The 25,100-nt window shown below is 33.2% G+C and overlaps 2 protein-coding genes and 3 non-coding genes across 11 annotated transcripts in view; 3 read left to right on the forward strand and 2 right to left on the reverse strand.

Moving 5' to 3' along the window:
- Window positions 1-25,100, reverse strand: part of LOC103910797 (uncharacterized) — a 1,018,570-nt gene that overhangs the window by 595,118 nt on the left and 398,352 nt on the right. The window lies entirely within an intron of this gene.
- Window positions 255-327, forward strand: trnak-cuu (transfer RNA lysine (anticodon CUU)). The gene has a single exon. It is a non-coding gene; the product is annotated as a tRNA-Lys (tRNA).
- Window positions 862-935, forward strand: trnan-guu (transfer RNA asparagine (anticodon GUU)). Its single transcript has one exon. It is a non-coding gene; the product is annotated as a tRNA-Asn (tRNA).
- Window positions 3,077-11,226, reverse strand: LOC101886291 (uncharacterized). 3 transcript variants are annotated; one of them, XM_073948626.1, is made up of 17 exons: window positions 8,278-11,226; window positions 8,053-8,192; window positions 7,541-7,745; window positions 7,349-7,453; window positions 7,046-7,234; window positions 6,826-6,967; window positions 5,762-5,803; window positions 5,468-5,664; window positions 5,283-5,402; window positions 5,163-5,210; window positions 4,958-5,038; window positions 4,803-4,880; window positions 4,279-4,339; window positions 4,126-4,176; window positions 4,006-4,050; window positions 3,733-3,797; window positions 3,077-3,609 (listed from the first exon to the last, which is right to left on the reverse strand). In XM_073948626.1, the coding sequence occupies exons 6-13, from the start codon at window positions 6,878-6,880 to the stop codon at window positions 4,301-4,303; spliced, it is 660 nt and encodes a 219-aa protein (XP_073804727.1). In that variant the 5' UTR covers window positions 6,881-6,967; window positions 7,046-7,234; window positions 7,349-7,453; window positions 7,541-7,745; window positions 8,053-8,192; window positions 8,278-11,226; the 3' UTR covers window positions 3,077-3,609; window positions 3,733-3,797; window positions 4,006-4,050; window positions 4,126-4,176; window positions 4,279-4,300. The 3 variants fall into 3 exon arrangements, with proteins under 3 accessions (XP_073804727.1, XP_073804725.1, XP_073804726.1); XM_073948624.1 differs by lacking the exons at window positions 3,077-3,609; window positions 3,733-3,797; window positions 4,006-4,050; ... (7 more) ...; window positions 5,762-5,803; window positions 6,826-6,967 and having other exon boundaries at window positions 8,278-10,719; XM_073948625.1 differs by lacking the exons at window positions 3,077-3,609; window positions 3,733-3,797; window positions 4,006-4,050; ... (7 more) ...; window positions 5,762-5,803; window positions 6,826-6,967 and having other exon boundaries at window positions 7,052-7,201; window positions 8,278-10,719.
- On the forward strand, window positions 16,634-16,707 carry trnar-ccg (transfer RNA arginine (anticodon CCG)). Its single transcript has one exon. It is a non-coding gene; the product is annotated as a tRNA-Arg (tRNA).

The raw sequence follows: 25,100 nt of genomic DNA on the forward strand, positions 1-25,100 counted from the left end.
ACTTTTCCTAAGTCTCTGTGGCGCAATCGGTTAGCGCGTTAGGCTGTTAACTGAAAGGTTGTTGGTTCAAGCCCACCCAGGGAAGGATCAAGCATTTTGCTGCCTTGTAACTGCTAACACGTGCACTGGACATAGATCCTGGGCCACATTCTGTCCAGCGTTACAAGACGAAATCAGGATTTAGCAGAACATTGTCACGGGTAGGGAAGGTATTACTGTAAAGAGTGTTTAGCTCTTAAAAGTTCATCTCATCAGCCCGGCTAGCTCAGTCGGTAGAGCATGAGACTCTTAATCTCAGGGTCGTGGGTTCGAGCCCCACGTTGGGCGTTTCTGTTACTTTTCTCTCTCTCTCTTAGCAAACTTACATTAGGGTTCATATAGCAGACCTTTTGAGACAAAGTTCTGACTTTCTACCACTGTAGGTGACCTTTCACTAAGTCTCTGTGGTGCATTCGGTTAGCGCGTTTGGCTGTTAACTGAAAGGTTGGTGGTTGAAGCCCACCCAGGGATGAATTAGGCATTTTGCTGCCTTGCAACTGCTAAACCGTGCACTGGGCATATATCCTGGGCCACATTCTGTCCAGCGTTACAAGATGAAATCAGGATTTAGCAGAACATTGTCACGGGTAGGGAAGGTATTACTGTAAACAGTGTTTAGCTGTTAAAAGTTCATCTCATCAGCCCGGCTAGCTCAGTCGGTAGAGCATGAGACTCTTAATGTCAGGGTGGTGGGTTCGAGCTCCACGTTGGGCGTTCCTGTTATTTTTCTCTCTCTCTCCCAGCAAACTTACATTAGGGTTTATGTAGCAGACTTTGAGACAAAGTTCCGCGTTTCTACCACTGTAGGTGACCTTTCACTAAGTCTCTGTGGCGCAATCGGTTAGCGCATTCGGCTGTTAACTGAAAGGTTGGTGGTTCAAGCCCACCCAGGGACGAATTAGGCATTTTGCTGCCTTGCAACTGCTAACACGTGCACTGGACATAGATCCTGGGCCACATTCTGTCCAGCGTTACAAGATGAAATCAGGATTTAGCAGAACATTGTCACGGGTAGGGAAGGTATTACTCTTAACAGTGTCTAGTTCTAGTGGGGACTCCTCATCCGCCTGGCTAGCTCAGTCGGTAGAGCATGAGACTCTTAATCTCAGGGTCATGGATTCGAGCCCCACGTTGGGCGTTTCTGTTACTTTTCTCTCTCTCTCTCAGCAAACTTACATTAGGGTTCATATAGCAGACCTTTTGAGACAAAGTTCCACGTTTCTACCACTGTAGGTGACTTTTCACTAAGTCTCTGTGGCACAATCGGATAGCGCGTTTGGCTGTTAAGTGAAAGGTTGGTGGTTCAAGCCCACCCAGGGACGGATCAATCATTTTGCTGCTTTGCAACTGCTAACACGTGCACTGGACATAGATCCTGGGCCACATTCTGTCCAGCGTTACAAGATGAAATCAGGATTTAGCAGAGCATTGTCATGGGTAGGGAAGGTATCACTGTTAACAGTGTCTAGACAAAGTTCCGCGTTTCTACCACTGTAGGTGACCATTCCCCAAGTCTCTGTGGCAACATTATGAAGCTGCAGGCCCCGAGACCCAACCGCACGCTCAGACCTGCTCGCTCAGACCAGCACTTCCAGACCTATCGTTTTCTCAGACAGTGCCACCTGCTGTTGGAAAATTTGCCTAACCTGAATTCATTGATTTATAAATTACACTATTTTTCTACTATAAAATATTACACTATGATTGAATACATTATTATATAAAATATTAAACATACTAGATTATGATTTAATGCATTAAGTCTGTTGTATTTTAATTAACTGTATTTGTAAATAGATATTGTTCAGTTACTTAAATATTTTCAGTCATTTATTGTTTTTGTTGTTGTTTTTTGTTTTTAAATCATTAAGGATTTATCAAACTCTTTAGTATTGAGTTGAGGGAATGAACATTATCTTATTATTCACAGAATAAATGATAGTACTCGGAGTAATTTTCTCACACCAAACTTTATTTTTTTATAAATTTTCATGAGGTCCTACAAGTCATTAAGCTGTAAAAAAATGCGGAGAAAAATTGTGAAAAACAATACTTGGATTAATAATGTATTTATTACATATAAAATAAAATGCTTTACATTCTTGTTGGGGAGATTTTTCATTTCTCGAGCAATTCTTCTGTTAAATTCCTCAACTTCACTAAAAAAAAAATAAATGCTGTTGTCAGAAATTGTGTTTAACATAAAAACTTAACAGCTTTTGTACAAAAAAAAAAATGTAAACATACCTTGCGTGATAAATGGGGCCCTGGAGGAAGACATCTTCAGCCTCCTGCCAAGACAAGCCTTGTAACTCGGAAATGCCATGAGTTATGGCCTGTACAAACATACAGATAAACCAATTAATAAAATAAAACACACACTGCAAAACATAAGCATGCTCATGTACATACATGTTTTGTGATTACCTCTGGGAGGAGACATCCACAAATGAACTCCACCTCATCACTGAAGGTCAGCTGTGTTTTGGTTTTATTAAGAATTCCTCTGATGTAGTCACAAATGATTGACTGGGACTGCTCATTCTCAATGTAGACAGGCACTTGAGAACGGGGTTTTAGTGGAAACCAATTTGACCTTTTTCCACCGAGTATATCCTTTGGGCCATAAAAGGAAATTATATTTCATATGTAAATGCACAATTAATTAATTAATTATATTTGGCAAATAATAGTTAAATTGTCACTTGACTATATTTAAGTCAGCCATACTCAGAGTCTAGAGGAGTAATTTAAAGTGGAACCATCTATACCACCAAATGCTGCTCTGCTGATTTTGATGTGATAATCAAGTCCACTAATCTTTTGTCATTCCTTTCCCGATCTTGAACTGCTTGGACATGTGCCGGAAGATTGGATGTGGTTTTTCTTTTCACCCTAAAAAGGAGCAGAATCTTTCCATCCAAGACACTTCTTGTCGCCTCAGTCCAGAAAGCAAATCTGTGCCCATAGCTTTTAATAACAAGACAAGACAAAATCCATAATTACTGTGTAACGAGGAGACTGACACGGAGGGATCCATTATGCAGTATTTATTAATCACAACTTCACTCAAACACACAATATGCACCGGAGTGCACACACACACATCCACAGTAGTAGTATGGGTATCAAGACTGATGATGAACAGACACAGAGTGAGTTACCAGGCATGAGTGGAAGGGACTGAGCGAGAACCAGGATCCGTTATGCAGGCTTGGGTCAAGGGCAGGCAGCAAGGATCAGAGTCCGTATAACAGGCGTGGTTCGTGGGCAGGCAGAGAGAGAGTCAGAGTCCGTATAACAAGCGTGGGTCGTGGGCAGGCAGAAGGCGAAGCAAAGTAAGAGACAGGCTGGAGTCGTGCACAGGAGATCAGGCTGGAGATAATGCTCAGAAATGCTGGCCGGGGCTAAACAAGACTTCGCCTTGAACGAGTGTTTGAGTGCGGCTTATAAGAGGTACGTGGGTCATTAGCCAGATTCCAATCAGGTGTATGCGCAATCAGTGTAGATGGATGACGTAATGCTAAAAGTCCGGAGATGGTGGCCTCTGCTGGCCAGCGAGGGGAGTTACTGGGACCGAGTAAGAGAGATTTTAAGTATGTTTTGTTATTCATGTTACAAGTTGTTGTATTGACTCAATATAAATTTTTAATTTTACAGATTTACAAGAAAAATAAATAAATACTGACATACCCATCAATTTAAAATCGTTCCATGAGTAGAAGGCACCACCACTGACGGATGATAGGTATATCCATCTGAAAGAAAGACTGTTTAGTCTGACAGTTAACCAACATGTTTTTGTTAATACATGATGTTGGGTGTGCTTGCAATAACCATGCCCCCTTTTTTTAAAAGATATGTTGCTTAGAAGAAAGCAAGATAATATACACTAAAATAGTTACATTTAGCTATGATTAAAAAAAGCACCAACAAAATAAAGTTACATAAATAATAAAATAATACCTCCTGGAATTGAAACCCAATGCCACACACCATTGAGAGGGTGTACTGAAAAGAGAGAAGCCACAGTCATTTACAATGTTTACAAAATCTTTAAATCAATTAACTCAATTTATATCTTACCATGAGTACAAAAACACCACAATCATTCCCTCTTGTCTGATGTGGCAAAGCCTAAAATAGGCAAAGCAAATCAATTTTATTTTAGAATAATGTACAAAAAATTTAATTGTTGTAAAAGCCAAATAATATATATTTTTTAAGTTGATTCCTCACTGGAAAATCATATCCAGTCTTTTCAGTCCATGTCCAATGATCCACTTGGTAAGCAATTTTCCTGTAAACAAAACATAGTAGTAATACTAACAATTACAGCTCACCTTAACTCTAGAACACGATGCATAAAAAAGGCTAGATGAACATAGCCAGAAGTTCAAGAAACGCCTATAGGAACGTAGCCAAAAGTGACAGAACTATAATACACGGTTAGGAAATAAATAGAATCGGCTATAGGAACGTAGCCATATATCACATAAAGGCTGAAACGTCTTAGTTTATTGATAGACCTAAAAATTGCCCTGTATTCCTCATCTCCAAATCCTGATTCATGCTCTGCGTACAGAGAGTCTAAAAACACCATCTCTCTTCGAAGCGGCATCATTATCTATAATGTTAAAGGTGTAAAAATATTTCATTTGAACATTATTGCTTCTTCCAAGATTTTTCAGTGTTTTATTTTAGAAACACACACATTGCAATACCAATTAATGTATGCACTAGACATTTCAATATTTTCTTACACAGACAACAAAGCGGTCTGGTCCATTGGCATTTGTCCATGCTGGAAAGGCTAACAGGTTTTTCAAGTCTGCATCTTCCTAGAATTGATCAGGACAGTTTTGTCGTTTAATTTAGGTTGTACTTCTCACACAGTAAATACAGTACATACATGCACCGGTAATCCAGTAACAATGTTGTTAGGAGTTTCTTTCCACACAGGGACAACATAAAAGTCCTCAATGTATATGTCCTTGCCCTACATGAATAAAAAGAAACTGTTGACAATGACATGAACATTTTCACACAGTTTAGAAATTGTTTTTTTTTTTTTTTTGGATCAAGTTAAAACAATCTATATAAATATTATGTTTTATACATACAATTTGTCGAGCCATTTCACAAATAAGCTTCATGCAGGCGTTTCCAATCTGCAATAAATACTTTGATAAGTCAATGTTTTTAATAAAAAAAAAGTTATAATAAAAAAACAGACTGCTTACATGGGAGTCCATGTCCCTCAACAATCCAAGGCTCCAAAATTCTTCTCGAATAAGGCACACTTGCCCCTCCTTCACAATTATTTCACTGCCAGGGCGATTTCGGTCCAGCACATAATCAAGCTGTAATAATAATAACAATAAATATGTGTGTGTGTGTGCGTTTGTATGTAATGGTAATTGTTCACCAGTTTCTCTTGTAATGGATGCCAGTACCTCTCCCAAGGCTTAGTTGGTTCAAAAAAATTCAGAAGAGTGGTAGGTTCACAAGCTGTTTTTTCTGTAATTGGTACTGATGACAGAGAAGATGTGACTGATGTTATGCCTGGTGATGCAGCGGTCGTTTGTAAAGTCACAATATTTTCTGGCAGTGCTGTCAGTGGTCCTTAGAGTACATTAAAGCATCAAAATTTGAAAATAACACATAATAATTAGAGAACAGAAACTTAACACTGAGCAACTGGAAAGAACAGTCAAATTACCAAGTGACATGTCCATGCATTTCTCTGTGGAGGATGGATTTTCTATAAATACAAATATACACATAAGTACAGTTATGGATAAAGTGATGTATTTGTTACAAAGTAAGGGAAACATTACCTAACACAACCTGGCTGTGGTCATTCATGTGAATGTTTGTGTTGAATTCCTTTTTTATGTCATGAAGACGTTTCTCGTTTTTTCTGACATTGTAATGGTGGATGATGTTTCGCATGAGGAAAACATGTGTGGATGGCAATGCCATGTTCATAAAGTAGTTATTTTTCTTTAGCTTTGAAAAAAGCAGTTCTGCAGCCTGACTGTTAACTTTGCCAGCTAGTTGAGGCACAAGACGAAGCTTCCTCAGTGAATCACGAGGATCTTTTGTGTTGTCTTCGTGAAAGCGGTCATACAGAACATAGTGTTCTGCAGAACCAGTTATTGGATGACCATCCGGATCTGGACTTTGCTTTTTTGCAGTGAGCCATGGCAGAGTTACCTGTAATTTTCCTGATTTTGCTTTTGCAATATTTTCAGTGGTTGGTTCGAGTAACCTTCCCTCGAAAGGTGTGAAAGTTATGGGTTGCCTCAAGTTTGTGTGGGTGGACAGTCCACGGGCAAAGTCATAAATAACAACATTAGGCAGATGCTCCCAAGACAGAAGCATATCTGCAAAATCCCGTGGACTTTCTGCTCGCAGATTACATTTTATACTGTAAACTATGCCACAAGATAAGCAAATAGTTAAGAAAACATAATCAAATCCCATTAATGACATTGGGACTTAAATGACCAAAGGTTATGATGGAGGGCAGTGGCATTAACCTTAACAAAGTATACTTTTAAAAAATTTAAAGATGCAGTGCCTCAGAGATGTAAATACACTCCCCCACACGGAAAGCAACAATAGGTGTCAGACGAGGCCACCTCCAACACCCCCCAGAGCTGTACACCACCAGTCACTCCCCAATCAGTGCCAAGCAGAAAACAGGACCCATTTGGTCTATGTGACTTTGTACATTTCTGATTTATTTGTAATATTTTAATGTGCAACATTGAGGTTTACCTGAAGCAGCCCAAATCTTTTCAAAAACCTTGTCATAGGCCTCCCTTGACCTCATCTCCTCCGAAAGTCGCAGGAGTAGATCTGTGCGAGAGCCTTTGGCATCTAAACCACACTCTTGACACAGTCTTCTTATCACTCCCACCTATCACATAAAACACACATGTTAAATGAAATGCCAACACTGACAAATAATACATATAATTAGCATTAAATACTTTACTTTCTGTTTTGAAAGTTCGTCCTTTAAGCGATCTTCAGAGACAGTTATTCTGTTCGTTCTGCAGTTTTTGCTTTGTGCACTTTCTCAAATTCAGTGTTGAGAACAACATTCGCTATATGAGTCTTACTCCCGATCCAGGGTGCCCAAAAGTTGTAACTAGGTGTAACACAAAATGGATTGTTTTTTGACCTTTAGGACAAACAAACATGTTAATACATCAGTGAATTTAGATTGTACTCCTGAAAACACTTATGAAATTAAATAATGATGACATGCCATTCCTGATATAATAAATTTCCTTACTTGAAAAAAATCCTCGAGCAATTCGTTCTTCTGTCAGTGCCTTCCAAAACATATCTAAATCCACCTCTCCATTAAAATCTTGTGGAGGCTGTGAAAGATCACGCACTAAAGAAAATAAATACATACTATAAACTTACTAATAGTTTTACTAATAAGACTTACCTCTCTGCAGTAAAAAGGAAAGATATTTACCAGAGAGATGAAAGAATGCCTTCTTGTGGAGGTCCATTATGACCACAGGTGGATGGTCACCACAAGATACACATGAATACTCGTATTCATGGTCAGTTACGGCCTCAAAATGCAGATAGCCGTGGAGAAGAGTAACTGCTGAGGGGAACTGTACACCTGTAGTTACCTCCAAGTACTCCACTACTCTGCTGACTGCTGTATGCACCTATGATAAAGAAATCACAGTTAATCAGTACTTATATAGGCAAGGCAAGTTTATTTATATAGCACATTTCATACACAATGGTAATTCAAAGTGCTTTACATAAACAAGAATAAAAGAGACAAGTATAAGACAATAAAAACAAAGAATAAAAATGATTTAAAAAACAGTTAAAAACAGAAAACATAATAGTCTTGATTTGAATGTACCTAATGTTGCCTAACATAAAATCAACACTATGAAGAAATCCTATTGTTGTAAAAAATAATATATTGTATAACATATAATATATGTATTGTATAACGATTACCTGCAACAGGTTTCTTATGGTGAGGCAGAGAGAGAGTTCAAGGAGGACATGGTCATTGAAGTTATGCAAACCATTAGCCCACTCTTGGTAACGGTACACCATTCCACAGAAAGAACAGAATTTGTAGTAGGTTGAAATATCTGCAGATACAGAATGTAAATTAAATGGTTTAGTATCTTTTTCATAATTAAAATAAAATAAAAAATGTAAGTAACAATTATCCACCTTGGACAATTCCTGTAGTTGTAAGAATTTTCGCTTTACGTGTAATGCAGACAGGATCACTGAGCAATGTGCGGTCTGAGCAGTGGTAGCACATTGTCTCATCAGGGATTAGGTGTTTTGGAAATTCCTTATAGTCTGAAGAAAGCCTCAAATGACTGGGAATAGTAGATGGTAGCTTTTTATTCATTAAGATGTATTCTACTATGCTCTTTACTTTAGCAATGTCCTTTGGAGGGTAATTCTCACTTTCATCACTTTCCTCCATCGCTGCTGCCTGAAATTCTTCAGCGCTTTCAGTGCTCGGAACTTTTCGGAAGAGTTCAGGGTGAATTTGACAGAGGTGCCATTTTGCTATGTATTTATGGGTACATGATCTCTGGGTTTTTGCACAGGGACAGTGCCATGAATTCTTCTTGGTGTCATATGATACCATGACTCTGCCCAGTCTACTATAATATGATATATTAGGCTCGTAGACCGATATGAACCTTTTTGTTGGTGGGACTCCAATCTTGGATTCAACTGCCAGCCGTCGGTGGTTTGCCGTCTCAGGAATGTCAGGTGCTTGCAGCGGGAGGTTGTTTCGTTAGCGCTTCCGCTTTCGTTAGTGAAGTTCTTTTGCGGAACGTTTGTAGATCCCGTCGTGTTCTTCAAGCTATGTCGTTTGAGCACTGTGCTGATAGGCTGACGTAAGAAAACAGGACACAAAATATACAAGGCAAAAGTGCAAAGCACGGAGCTCTAGGCAAAGGCGGTCCAAACCGCAGCAAAGCAGGAGGTCGACATGTCCAAATAGACCAAATCAGAAACTAAGCAGAGAAAAACGGCATCTGTAGAGAAAGAAAACAGATGGAACAGGTGGTTTGCAAGCACAGGTACGTCTGCTGCAAGTACAGCGCCGTCAGGAGACAGGGGTTGCTGGCCCATTCCCCAAGCTCGGTGGCTGGACATCACCGTCCTGGAGTACGGCCGATAGAAAACGGCGGCTGACGGCTGAATTTTTGAAAAAGAACAAAAAATGAAATATTTTTAAAAAATAACAAAAAATCAATTTTTTTCTTAAAAATAAAAAAAATCGAAATTTTTTGAAAAATAACAAAAAATAAAAAAATTTAGAAAAATCACCAAAAAATGAATTTTTTGAAAAATCACCAAAAATGAAAATTTTATGAAAAATCACAAAAAATGAAAAATTTTTGAAAAAATAACAAAAAATGAAATTTTTTTGAAAAATCAACAAAAATGAAATTTTTTTGAAAAATAACAAAAAGTTTATTTTTTTCTAAAAATCACCAAAAATTATAATTTTTTGAAAAATAACAAAAATTTTTATTTTTTCTGAAAAATCACCAAAAATGAACAATTTTTGAAAAAAAAACAAAAAATGAATTTTTTTCTAAAAATCACAAAAAAATGAAAAATTTGTGAAAAAATAACAAAAAATGAAATTTTTTTGAAAAATCACTAAAAATGAAATTTTTTCTAAAAATCACCAAAAATGAACAATTTTTGAAAAATAACAAAAAATTAAATTTTTGAAAAATCACAAAAAATGAAAATTTTTTGAAAAATCGCAAAAAATCACAAAAAATGAATTTTTTTCGAAAAATAAAAAAAATGAATATATTTTGAAAAATCGCAAAAAATCACAAAAATGAACATTTTTTAAAAAATAACAAAAAATGAAATTTTTTGAAAAATAACAAAAAATCACAAAAAATGAAATTTTTTTGAAAAATCGCAAAATATGAAATTTTTTTGAAAAATCACCAAAAATGAAACTTTTATGAAAAATTGCAAAATATGAAAATTTTTTGAAAAATCGCAAAAAATCACAAAAAATGACATTTTTTTGAAAAATCGCAAAAATAGATTTTTTTGAAAAATCACAAAAATGAAAATTTTTTGAAAAATCGCAAAAGATGAACATTTTTTGAAAAGTCGCATAAAATCACAAAAAATGAAAATTTTTTGAAAAATCGCAAAAAATCACAAAAAATGAATTTTTTTCGAAAAATAAAAAAAATGAATATATTTTGAAAAATCGCAAAAAATCACAAAAATGAACATTTTTTAAAAAATAACAAAAAATGAAATTTTTTGAAAAATAACAAAAAATCACAAAAAATGAAATTTTTTTGAAAAATCGCAAAATATGAAATTTTTTTGAAAAATCACCAAAAATGAAACTTTTTTGAAAAATTGCAAAATATGAAAATTTTTTGAAAAATCGCAAAAAATCACAAAAAATGACATTTTTTTGAAAAATCGCAAAAATAGATTTTTTTGAAAAATCACAAAAATGAAAATTTTTTGAAAAATCGCAAAAGATGAACATTTTTTGAAAAGTCGCATAAAATCACAAAAAATGAAAATTTTTTGAAAAATCGCAAAAAATGAAAATTTTTTGAAAAATCACAAAAAATCACAAAAATTAAAATTTTTTTGAAAAATCACAAAAAATTAAAAAAAATTTAAAAATCGCAGAAAATCACAAAAAATGATTTTTTTTTTAAAAATCACAAAAATGAAAATTTTTTGAAAAATCGCAAAATATGAAAATTTTTTGAAAAATCGCAAAAAATGAACATTTTTTGAAAAATCGCAAAAATTGAATTTTTTTTTAAAAATCACAAAAAATGAATTTTTTTAAAAAATCGCAGAAAATCACAAAAAATGAAATTTTTTTGAAAAATCGCAAAATATGAATTTTTTTTGAAAAATCGCTAAATATGAAATATTTTTGAAAAATCACAAAAAATGAAATTTTTTCGAAAAATAAAAAAAATGAATATTTTTTGAAAAATCGCAAAAAATCACAAAAAATTAACATTTTTTAAAAAATAACAAAAAATGAAAATTTTTTGAAAAATAACAAAAAATCACAAAAAATGAACAATTTTTGAAAAATCTCAAAAAATCACAAAAATTGAAAATTTTTAAAAAATCACAAAAAAATTACAAAAATTGAAAATTTTTTGAAAAATCACAAAAAATGAAAAATTTTTAAAAAATCGCAGAAAATCACAAAAAATGAAAATTTTTTAAAAAATCGCAGAAAATCACAAAAAATGAAATTTTTTTGAAAAATCGCAAAATATGAAATTTTTTTGAAAAATCACAAAAAATAAATTTTTTTTGAAAAATCGCAAAATATGAATTTTTTGAAAAATCGCAAAAAATCACAAAAATGAAAATTTTTTGAAAAATCACAAAAAATGAAAATTTTTTGAAAAATCACAAAAAATGAAATTATTTTGAAAAATCACAAAATATGATTTTTTTTGAAAAATCGCAAAAAATCACAAAAAATGAAAAAATTTCGAAAAATAACAAAAAATGTAAATTTTTTGAAAAATCACAAAAATGAACATTTTTTGAAAAATCGCAAAATATGAAATTTTTTTGAAAAATCGCAAAAAATCACTAAAAATGAAACATTTTTGAAAAATCACAAATTACAATTTTTTGAAAAATCACAAAAATGAACATTTTTTGAAAAATCGCAAAAGATGAAAATTTTTTGAAAAATCGCAAAAAACACAAAAAATTAAACATTTTTGAAAAATCACAAAAAATGAAAATTTTTTGAAAAATCACAAAAATGAACATTTTTTGAAAAATCGCAAAAGATGAACATTTTTTGAAAAGTCGCATAAAATCACAAAAAATGAAAATTTTTTGAAAAATCGCTAAAAAATTAAAAATTTTTGAAAAATCACAAAAAATCACAAAAATTGAAAATTTTTTGAAAAAACACAAAAAATGAAAAATTTTTTAAAAATCGCAGAAAAACACAAAAAATGAAATTTTTTTGAAAAATCGCAAAATATGAAATTTTTTTGAAAAATCACAAAAAATGAAAATTTTTTGAAAAATCGCAAAATATGAAAAATTTTTTAAAAATCGCAAAAAATCACAAAAATGATAATTTTTTGAAAAATCACAAAAAATGAAATTTTTTTTGAAAAATCGCATATGATTTTTTTTTTAAAAATCGCAAAAAATCACAAAAATTGAAAAAAATTTGAAAAATAACAAAAAAATGAAAATTTTTTGAAAAATCACAAAAATGAACATTTTTTGAAAAATCGCAAAATATGAAATTTTAATGAAAAATCGCAAAAAAATGAAAATTTTTTGAAAAATCACAAAAAATCACAAAAAGTTAAATTTTTTGAAAAATCACGAAAATTACAAATTTTTTAAAAATAGCAGAAAATCACAAAAAATGAACATTTTTTGAAAAATCGCAAAAAATTTATATTTTTTGAAAAATCGCAAAAAAATTCACATTTTTTGAAAAATCGCAAAAAATGGAAATTTTTTTAAAAAATCACAAAAAATGAAAATTTTTTGAAAAATCACAAAAAATGAAATTTTTTCGAAAAATCAAAAAAATGAATATTTTTTGAAAAATCGCAAAAAATCACAAAAATTGAAAATATTTTGAAAAATCACAAAAAATTACACATTTTTTAAAAATCGCAGAAAATCACAAAAAATTTAATTTTTTTGAAAAATCGCAAAATATGAAAGTTTTTTGAAAAATCACAAAAAATGAAAAATTTTTGAAAAATCGCAAAATATGAAATTTTTTTGAAAAATCGCAAAAAATCACAAAAAATGAAAATTTTTTGAAAAATCACAAAAATCACAAAAAATTAAATTTATTTGAAAAATCACAAAAAATGAAAATTTCTTGAAAAATCGCAAAAAATCACAAAAAATGAAAATTTTTTGAAAAATCACAAAAAATAAAAATTTTTGAAAAATCACAAAAAATGAACATTTTTTGAAAAATCGCAAAAAATGAAAAATTTGTGAAAAATCACAAAAAATGAACATTTTTTGAAAAATCGCAAAAGATGAAAATTTTTTGAAAAATCGCATAAAATCACAAAAAATGAACATTTTTTGAAAAATCTTAAAAAATCACAAAAATTGAATATTTTTTGAAAAATCATAAAAAATCACAAAAATTGAAAATTTTTTGAAAAATCACAAAAAATGAAAAATTTTTGAAAAATCACAAAAAATGAAATTATTTTGAAAAATCGCAAAATATGATTTTTTTTGAAAAATCGCTAAAAATCACAAAAAATGAAAAAATTTCGAAAAAAAAAAAATGAAATTTTTTTGAAAAATCACAAAAATGAACATTTTTTTAAAAATCGCAAAATATGAAATTTTTTTGAAAAATCGCAAAAAAACACAAAAAATGAAACATTTTTGAAAAATCACAAAAAATTACAATTTTTTGAAAAATCACAAAAATGAACATTTTTTGAAAAATCGCAAAAGATGAAAAATTTTTGAAAAATCGCAAAAAACACAAAAAATTAAAAAATTTTGAAAAATCACAAAAATGAAAATTTTTTGAAAAATCACAAAAATGAACATTTTTTGAAAAATCGCAAAAGATGAACATTTTTTGAAAAGTCGCATAAAATCACAAAAAATAAAATTTTTTGAAAAATCGCAAAAAAATTAAAAATTTTTGAAAAATCACAAAAAATCACAAAAATTGAAAATTTTTTGAAAAAACACAAAAAATGAAAAAAATTTAAAAATCGCAGAAAATCACAAAAAATGAAATTTTTTTGAAAAATCGCAAAATATGAAATTTTTTTGAAAAATCACAAAAAATGAAAATTTTTTGAAAAATCGCAAAATATGAAAATTTTTTGAAAAATCGCAAAAAATCGCAAAAATGAAAATTTTTTGAAAAATCACAAAAAATTAAATTATTTTGAAAAATCGCAAAATATGATTTCTTTTTGAAAAATCGCAAAAAATCACAAAAAATAAAAATTTTTGAAAAATCACAAAAAATGAACATTTTTTGAAAAATCGCAAAAAATGAAAAATTTGTGAAAAATCACAAAAAATGAACATTTTTTGAAAAATCGCAAAAGATGAAAATTTTTTGAAAAATCGCATAAAATCACAAAAAATGAACATTTTTTGAAAAATCTTAAAAAATCACAAAAATTGAATATTTTTTGAAAAATCACAAAAAATCACAAAAATTGAAAATTTTTTGAAAAATCACAAAAAATTAAAAATTTTTAAAAAATCGCAGAAAATCACAAAAAATAAAATTTTTTTGAAAAATCGCAAAATATGAAATTTTTTTGAAAAATCACAAAAAAATGAAATTTTTTTGAAAAATCGCAAAATATGAAATTTTTTTGAAAAATCGCAAAAAATCACAAAAAATGAATAAATTTTGAAAAATCACAAAAAATGAAATTTTTTTGAAAAATCACAAAAAATGAAATTTTTTTGAAAAATCACAAAAAATGAAAAAATTTTGAAAAATTAAAAAAGATGAAAATTTTTTGAAAAATCGCATAAAATCACAAAAAATGAAAATTTTTGGAAAAATCTCAAAAAATCACAAAAATTGAAAATTTTTAAAAAATCACAAAAAATCACAAAAATTGAAAATTTTTTGAAAAATCACAAAAAATTAACATTTTTTTAAAAATCACAGAAAATGAAATTATTTTGAAAAATCGCAAAATATGATTTTTTTTGAAAAATCGCAAAAAATCACAAAAAATGAAAAATTTTTGAAAAATAACAAAAAATGAAACTTTTTTGAAAAATCACAAAAATGAACATTTTTTGAAAAATCGCAAAATATGAAATTTTTTTGAAAAATCGCAAAAAATCACAAAAAATTAAAAAAATTTGAAAAATCACAAAAAATTAAATTTTTTTGAAAAATCACAAAAATGAACATTTTTTGAAAAATCGCAAAAGATGAAAATTTTTTGAAAAAATCTTGAAAAATCATAAAAAATCTTGAAAAATCACCAAAAATCATGAAAAATGAAAAATTCACCAAAAATCATGAAAAATTATCTGTACAAACAGTAAAAAATATGTAGTGCAAAAAAATGACAGTGCAAATACAACGACAGTACAAATAACAGACAAATAAAATGACAATGTGAAATTGACAGCGATATGTACAATGAATAGGTGTCCACATAGTTGTAGGCAGTGTTGTTTCAAGTATGGATTGGCTAAAAGTCAGTGCATGCTACATATCGATGTTGTGCAGTGAGGGTATGGAAGAGTCTGTGTGTTGTGTATTAAGTGTTCATCAGCCTGATAGTCTGAGGGAAGAAATTTTTCTTTTAGCCGGCTGGTGCGTGACCAGATGCTGCGGAACCATCTGCCTGAGGGTAGCAGACAGTTTTGTCTGTATAATTGTACATGTTAAACTAATTTAAATTAGAAGTCCACTAAATGTTCATTAACTAAAGTCACAGCAAAAGGTGCTACAATTAATGTAGAAATGCCAAAGTTCCACTGCTTTTTCTGTGACAACTGTAGGGCTCGTCCAGGGATTGAACCCAGGACCTTTCGCATCCTAAGCGAGAATCATACCCAACGAGCCCTGAAGAAAGACCCTGCAGTGCCAAAAAAAATTCTTACTTTTTTATAAATACTTTTTGTTCTTGTTTTTAGTATGTGCCACCTGGGTTGCCTTTGATGCAGTTCCTTTTAAGTTGGCTGTGCAGCACAATCCACTGTGACCTTCAAAAGCTAGGTTCATACCCGTAGGTCAAAAAGACATGACAATGGAAAACTCTTCAGAGAAGCTGTTTTGTCATTAGGTGTACACACCAGATCGTCTGAATGCAATATGGTATAGGGATCCTTAAGTGCTGTTTTCTAGGTTAAAAGAACGTCCGGAGTCATACAACAGATATGGCAAATGCTAGTATTGGCCCAGTGGCCTAATAGATAAGGCATCACTCTTTGAAGTTGGGGATTGTGGATTCAAGTCCTGTTTGGGTTGTGTTTGTTAGGTTACATTTAAGTTGTTTGAAAAAATCCTGACTTGTCTACTCAAAGCTTAGGTGTGATGATCTGAGGGCAATAGTTAGCTTCCAATTCTCAGACTTGCTGCACACTTCAATTAGGATTCATCCAATCTTGCTTGAATCTCACTGTCATGTTACAAACCTAAAAGGTTCCGCTAAGCTCTGGGAATAGAGATCTTGACTTCAAGTACCCCGTGGCTCTCAATTGACGGTCTCATGTTAGGTGGATGATGATGAAATGCAAACTAGCTGCAGAAAGGTTGTGATTTCAAGTTAATGAGAGTGGCCTTGACTGGAATTCGAAACTCTCAAGACCAGTCACACTATACACTAGAACCATACCCCAGAACCGATGAGACACGAATGTGAATGATTGCAGAATGAAAATGTTTGGCCATTAGTTCTTATTTGATAGAATGCAAACTGTCATCGAGATCCTAAAGTGCAGTTTTCCATGCGGTAGCATCTTGTTGAAGGCGTACAAGAGATCCTTGATAGAAGATTGGTGACATGGCCCAGTGGCCTAATGGATAAGGCATCAGCCTCCGGAGCTGGGGACTTGTGGGTTCAAGTCCCACCTGGGTCGTTCTTGAAAATCTCCCTTTAACTTGAGATCAGTGTTTGGTGGATGAAACACAGTAGCTGTGAAAACCTTCTTGAGATGTGTTTGCGTGTCATTAACTTCCTTGATTGGCATTCCATACTACCTGTTATGACTAAAAGGGTAACGAGATACCTAACGCAAATGGCAATTTTGAAGCATGCATGGTGCCTACAGAGAAGAGACTGTGTACAAACACAAAGATGATGCTTACATATTAAGCTGGGGGCTGTTCCAGAAAGCAGGTTATGTGACATACCCGGGTAAGTTTGAGAGTAAGTAGGTGGATAACCTCAACTTTGGTTCCAAAATCGAAGGTAACTTCTGGGTATGTTAAGTAGCCATAGCAACTTACTCTCTGAAGATAACCTGCTCCGGAGCAGGTTATGTTCAGAGAGTAAGTTGCTATGTTTTAGAGTTTGTCTGTTTTAGAGAGTTTACTGAGCATTGCGTGCTCTTTTGATGGTAATATTTATGGATGTGGACACGCAGATACAAGTTTTTTCGTTGTGAGAGGGTTATAAGTGCATAGTTTTTTTCATAACCAAATTCATAATGTCAATGTATTTAACAAACCTTTTTGAAATCAAATGTGACAAACCCCGGGTCTGCGCTTACCATAAAAAACATTCAGTGCTGCTCTTTGTATTCGCGTCAGGGCATTTTAGGCAACTGTACAATGTGGCAGTAGGACCACCTGTACAGTATGCCTGGCACTGAACTGTTTTTTACACTTTCGTACAGTTCCTTGGTCATAAATCACTGCGTATCATTACACAGATGATTCAGAGCACGGCAATAGCGTAGTGGACAGTGCGTTGATAAAGAAAAACGGAGCGCACAACAGAGCGAGTTCGAAACTCACTTACAGATCTTGTGTTATTTCTCTCCTTCTGCACCCTCACATTTTTCTGTATAATATTATAAGTGGCAGCTTTGTCTTTTGTAGGAAAATATATCTTTAATTTTAGATGTAGGACGTCATTCTTATATATATACATTCACGCACACACACACCTACATTTTTTAATATAATATTTTTTTCAGGGTTTCTAAATGCTATTGTGTGCATTAATTGCAGCCGATTTTAAAGATCCATCAGTCACTAAAGGACACTGATAATATAACATTTCTCCAAAGTATAAGTGTGCAGGTACAACTTAATTTTCTATCCTTAATCTTTTGGTGTTTCAACTATTAAACTCATTACTGCTTCCACTTACCAGCTCATCACACACCCCACCTCATCACTATGTTGAAGCTAAATGGCTGATTTTCAGGAAGTAATGATTCAAGTGTATAACACAAATATAGTAAAAAAAAATAAAAAACTATAAAGCAAATGTTGCTTAACACAATGTTTATTTTTATTATATTTGTATTATAAAATAGAATCATTACTGGGCACTACATTGTTACTTGCTGGAGGACAAAAGATACCCTTTTCTGCCTTATACGATGACACACCCTACCTGCAGCCTGACCCAGAGGAAATCTCAGTGACCCAAGCAGACAAAACAGATGGAAGAGTGCTAAAAAATATAATTAATCAAAAAACTATGTTCAATCAAATAGTTTGGTCTGTTCATTTCTTCATTTCCTGAAATAAAATGAATGATTTTGTACACTGCTTTATACACACACCTTTCAACGTGCAACATATATTTCATATACATTTCTCACCTTAAGTTGATGCTCATGTGACTTTATCTTTGAAGATGGACCTTATACAGCTACTTTAGAATTTAAATATGTAGATAAAAGATTTTGTGATCCAAGAGTAATATTCAAATATGGAAAAGTGCAGAAAATTCTTACACTGCTTGTTAGTTGAGGCAGAAGGAACTTCGTCTGCATGCAAAATAAAAAGAACCTAAAGCTTCCTTACAACAATCACTTACAACAGTGACAGAGTGTGTGGTTTAAGTCAAAAACTCAACCACTGAAAAGCCTTTATTATAGGACACAGCAGTTAGACAGGCCTCTTTCTATTAGCTGCATGGCAGAAAGAATATTCTAGAGTGTTAAATAAAGAGCTCCAGTAATTAAATATTACCTTTTATGATAATGTTTCTGTGTTTAATGACTTTGGACAGAGTTCTAGCTCCAGAAAGATTACAATTTCTATAAGCCTTATTAGTCAATACACATATTGTGGCCTTAAGAAATTAATGGCAAGAAAAATAAATGCATGAATGGTTACACAACATACTCAAAAAGGATGTTAAAGAGTAGTTTAATTTATCATTACAATAAAATGGAGGGTGGCATGTGTAATTTAATGAACTAATACATTTTCTTATTATTTATTTTTTATTTTCTTATCTATTTCTTATTCTATATTTCTTTCCTTCGTTGAAGCAGATGTGTAATCTCTGTGTTTAAAACCTCCAGCTTCGCCTCTGTAAAGTGCGTTGCCCTTTTTTTCTCACCGTGACTTTCTATGGTGACTCGTGAATTCGGCGATCTACTGAAAATGCCTTCAGGTGTGTGCCGTGCACGCGCATTAACCCGCGGTTATCTTCAGGAGGTTGATTTAACTAACTCTTGTCACCTGTTTTGGAACCAACATACTCGCGGTAAGCAGGTTTTGGGTAAATCAACCGAGAGTTTAGGTTTTAGCAGATGGTAAGTTAACCCAGCTTTCTGGAATACCCCCCTGGTACGTTGTTCAAGATCCATAACAATTCTAACGACTGAATCATTCCCGCTCCTTTTTTGTCTGTATTATTGTACAGGTCAGACTAATTTAGATCAGAAATCCACTAAATCTTCATTAACTAAAGTTGCTACAACTAACACAGAAACACCAAAGCATCACTGCTTTTCTGTGGAAGATGTAGGGCTCGTTCAGGATTTGAACCCAAGACCTCTCACACCCAAAGCGAGAATCATACCCCTACACCAATGAGCCCAGTAGAAACACTCTGCAGTGTCAAAAAAAAATTCTGTAAAATCGGTCCAATCTACTTTTTGTTCATGTAGTTTTTGTTATGTGTGTCAGCAACTCCCTGGATACATGTTACAGTTCACAGGCAGTATAGAAACAGCATAGTGGCCTAATGGATAAGGCACCAGCCTTCGAAGCTGGGGATTGTGGGTTCGAGTCCCACCTGAGTTGTCTTTGACGCAGTTCCTTTTAAGTTGGCTGTGCAGCACAATCCATTGTGGCTTTCAAAAAGCTAGGTTCATACCCTTAGGTCAAAAAGACATGACAATTGAAAACTCTTCAGAGAAGCTGTTTTGTCATTAGGTGTACGCACCAGATCGTCTGAATGAAATATGGTATAGGGATCCTAAAGTGCTGTTTTCTGAGTTACAAGAACTTCCTAAACCGTACAACAGATATGGCAAATGCTAGTATTGGCCCAGTGGCCTAATGGATAATGCATCAGCGTTCGAGGCTGAGAATTGTGGGTTTAAGTCCCATTTGGGTTGTGTTTGTTGGGTTAAATATAAATTTTGTGGAAAAAATCCTCACTTGTCCCCTCAAACCTTAGGCGTGATGATCTGAGGTCAATAGTTAGCTTCAAATTCTCAGACTTGCTGCACACTTCAGTTAAGATTTATCCAATCTTGCTTAAATTATCCAATCACTTTACAAACATCAAAGGTTCTGAGAGCTCTGGTATTGGAGATCTTGACTTCAAGTACCCCGTGGCTTTCAACTAATGGTCTCATGTTAGGTGGATGATAATGAAATGCAAACAAGAAAATAGCTGCAGAAAGGTTGTGATTTCATGTTAATGAGAGTGGCCTTGTGTATAAGGCATCAGCCTCAGGAGTTGGGTATTGTGGGTTCAAGTCCCATCTGGGTTGTCTTTGAAGGTCCACTATAGATTTAATTACAGATCATTTCAACCAATTATTGCAATGAAAAAAAAACTGATGCATCAACACATCAAAGCACTCTCTTGTGACATCAGGGCTTTCCTGTTGCAGTCGGGTGTGCACGTCTCCAACACCACTATAAGATGATACTATAGACATCAAAGCCCTGTAGGTCTTCCTAGAAAAACAACTGCAAGGCAAGGAAATGAACAGGTATTGTGTATTATCATCTTGTCAAATCAAGTATTTCAGCAACACTTATGTCAAAATGTTAATAAAATTAATTAATAAAATTATTGTATGTGTTTGTTGTATAGTGCTGCACTTAAAACGATTGACGAAAAACTGCACAAGGACAATGAGCGATCTGCTAAAAAGATTCAGAGTGAGCTTCTGTTTAGAATACAGTTAAAAGCATCAGTCTGCAATATTAGAAAACCAGTAAAACAACTCAGGTGGACCAATGGAAAAGCCAGGTAATGCTAAAACTAGAGAAGATTTGACCAGATGGAACCTAATCCCCTTTTTTAGCTTTAGTTCGAGGATCGAAACAATTAAGATGAACATTGTACCAAAATTTTTATATTTATTTCAGTGTCTACCTGTAGAAATACCGGAGAAACAATTTATAGAATGGGATAAAATGCTTTCGCGCTTCATTTGGCAGGGAAAAAAGCCGAGAGTACGCTTTAAAACACTGCAGCTGCTGAAAGATAAAGGAGGATGGGCTCTCCCCTCTCTAAAAGACTATTATATAGCAGCACAAATCAGGACTATAGTAAACTGGTGTGACCCACACTATCATGCCCCATGGAAAGATATAGAAAACCTAACATTTAGAAATACGCCTGTTCAAGCCATATTAATGGATGAAAAATTACAAAAATATACAGAACAAATAGAAGACCCATGGACAAAACTTACTTTAAATGTCTGGACATCAGTGATGAAAGAATTTAACCTGCTAAAATACTGTACAGTTCTAAAATGGATCGCTTATGATTCTGATTTCACACCAAACAGATTGGATAACAGATTCAAATTATGGGCAAACAAGGGAATCACTTCCTTTAGTACCATCATTAAAAAGGGAGAAATTTTAAGCTTTCAACAATTAAAGGACAATTTCCTACTTGAAAATCAAGATTTTTATAGGTACCTCCAAGTGCGAAACTATTATGATCAGAAAATAAAAGGAAAACTTGAAGACAATCAGAATCCACTGATAGATATAATTAAAAAAGCTCACACATCAGGTATAAAGTACAAAATAGTCTCTCTGATATACAAGAGTCTGAGAAGTATGAAAACACAATCCACAAATTATATAAAAGAAAAATGGGAGACAGAAAGTGGAACAACATTCACTGATGAAGAGTGGACAAATATATGGGAATTTCAATGGAAATCAACAAGCTCATTAAACTGGAAAGAAAACTGTTGGAAAAACATTATTAGATATTTCAAAACACCAGCACTAACAGCTAAATATACAAATAAGTCTCCAAAATGCTGGCGTAACTGCGGATGCAATAAAGCAAACCATTATCATATCTTTTGGGAATGTATGTATATACAAGAATACTGGAAAGAAATACAGGAGGCTCTTGAACATATATTTGAAAAAGATATACCTCTAGAAAGTAAATTGTTATATTTTGGCTGTGTGGATCCAGATATGATAACGGCAGACAATAAATACCTTATGCGTGCTCTCATGGCTGCCAGCAAAAAAGCAATCACACGCAAATGGCTACAACAAGAGCGACCAACCCTTAGTAATTGGATAGACGCAACTATTGAGATTTATACAATGGAAAGAATCACCTTCGTTGTCAACTTAAAGAAAGATATATTCCTGAGAAAATGGAGGAAATGGGTTGAATATATTTTAGTTAGAAGACCTGACTTTATTGCTATAAATGAATAGAAGATGATGCCCTGATAGATAAATATATGCTAATGCATGCACATGTATATGACTACACTTATTTATATTATAATGTGTCCCCATATGTATAATGAAGATGGCCACTTGAGATTACTCTTGAAGGAAATATATTATGACATGTGTTCTAAACCTGGATGTAAATAGTGTTTTAATTTTCATTTATTTTTGATTATTGTATTTTTATTTTATCTTTTCCCTATTATTATTATTATTATTTATTTATTTATCTATTTATATATTTTTTATTTATTTATTTATTTATTTTATTTTTCTTCTTTTTATGCTGTTATTTCACTTGATAATTTACAAAATCTGAGTACTACTGTGTAGTAAATACACCTGACAATAATGCACATAATTTTTATACCACCTAAGTTCACATACTGAGATACCAATGTACCTTGAAATGCCGTATGATTGTACTCAATTGAATGTTCAAAATAAACATAAAGTTACAAAAAAAAGGAAAAGCCAGGTAAGCCATTTTGAACAATGCCATAATGAAGAGATTTATTTATTTACATTAATCCATGCATCTCTTTATTTAGGCTATTTGCTTTATATGAGCTTACATGTCCTACAAATTTATTAATAGGACATACCCTATTAATAAACCGCCATGTTGTGAAACCGAAAGCAAAGCATCCAGTAAAAATTCATGTCTGGGGAGCCATATTCCATCAGGGACCTGGACCGCTAGTTGTGTTAGAAGGTTAGTTCAAATCTCTTTAAAATGATTGAATCGTTTCTTTGCAGTTTCTTTATTTATATATATATATATTTTTCTATTTTCAGGAATTATGGACAGATGTTTTTACGAAGACACTATAATAAAATTCAATCAGGCTCCATACGTAAAACAACACTTTAAGAACCACATCACTTCTTCCAAGGTAGATACAGTATGTAGGCCTACTGTACCAACTGTGTGTGTGTGTGTGTGTGTACGTGTTCACTGATGTGTGTGTGTGTGTGTGTGCACACGTTCACTGCTGTGTGTGTTGAACTTTTTTATCAATCTTGATGATTATTGAATAATTAATAAAGTTAACACATTGCTTAAAGGGCACATAGTTTACCCCTTTTTTATGATTTAACATTAATTTTATGGTTCTTCTAAGTGTGCCCGTTTAGGTTCAGTTCAAAACACAATCCAGATTTTTTTATTATAATGTGTTATAATGTGTCATTTTAAGGGCGTGTACACAGCTTTCTGTTTTACACTTACATTTAGTCATTTAGCAGATGCTTTTATCCAAAGCGACTAACAAATGAGGACAAGGAAGCAATTTTCACAACTATAAGAGCAACAATAAATAAGTGCTGTAGGCAAGTTTCAGGTCTGTAAAGTCTAAGAAGGAAAGCATTAGTAATGTAAGAATTTTTTTTTTTTTTTGAGTACAGTTAGTGGTATAGCTAGAGGCAATTGCAGATTAGGAAGTGAAGTGGAGACTAAATAGTTGAGTTTTTAGTTGTTTCTTGAAGACAGCAAGTGACTCTGCCGTTCTGTTGCAGTTAGGGAGTTCATTCCACCAACTGGGCAGATTGAATGCGAGAGTTCGGGAAAGTGATTACTTCCCTCTTTGGGATGGAACCACGAGGCGACGTTTATTCACAGAACGCAAGTTTCTTGAGGGCATATAAATCTGCAGAAGTGAGAGCAGATAAGAGGGAGCAAAGCCAGAGGTTGCTTTGTAGGCAAACATCAGAGCTTTGAATTTGATGCGAGTAGCAACTGGCAGCCAGTGCAAACGGGTGAGTAGCGGAGTGACATGTGCTCTTTTCAATTCATTAAAGACCACTCATGCTGCTGCGTTCTGGAGTAGCTGAAGGGGCGTGTTGCTTCGCATGAAAATTAGTTTCAAATTCAGTCGGTCAGTGAGTAAATGAATATGATGAATGAGAACACACAGGCATGTGCGTATAGACATAAAATGTAATGTTGTACAGTAACGTGTCAATGGTTTGTTTCAGTTGTCTTTATTTGAATGGTTTCGTGAGGATGTGATGGTGTGCTTTATCTGGCTGATTCCCGCTGAAGTGGGCGGGTTGTGTGACGTTTGATTCGGAGGATGTTATGGGGCGGGGTTTGCGTGACGTGCTGCGAGCTACTAGCCCAACAGTGGAAATGCAGCATGATTTCGGCCTCACTGCTTAACCTCCTGGGCAATTGCCCCGGCTCATCCTGGCTCGCACTGGCCTCAGCTCACAGCCTAGAAGTCCAATGCACTATCCATTGCACCACAGAGCTCCTGCCTCTAGCACTGTTGCACAGAAAGCAATTTTTGGTACTCTCTGGCCCATAAAAGCACAGCTCACTGCAGATAAGGTACTGCTGGGATTCATACATAGGATCTTCTGTTTACTAGACAGGTGTTTTGACCAACTAAGCCACAAAACCAGACGGGGTAATTGTTTAATCGAAAAAAGAAACGGTAAAAACGGTAGCACTGCATGTTTGAATGTCTAGACTTAAAAATTTTAAAGTCCAATTGGTTACGCATCACCATACCATGCTATATAATGCCATCCTCTTAATAATACAATATTAAAATTGTTTTATTATTCAATATATAATCAAGGTTTCCCTTCTTAA

This window comes from Danio rerio, chromosome 4 (genome assembly GCF_049306965.1).
Source record: "Danio rerio strain Tuebingen ecotype United States chromosome 4, GRCz12tu, whole genome shotgun sequence".
In the NCBI taxonomy this organism is placed as follows: Eukaryota; Metazoa; Chordata; class Actinopteri; order Cypriniformes; family Danionidae; genus Danio; species Danio rerio.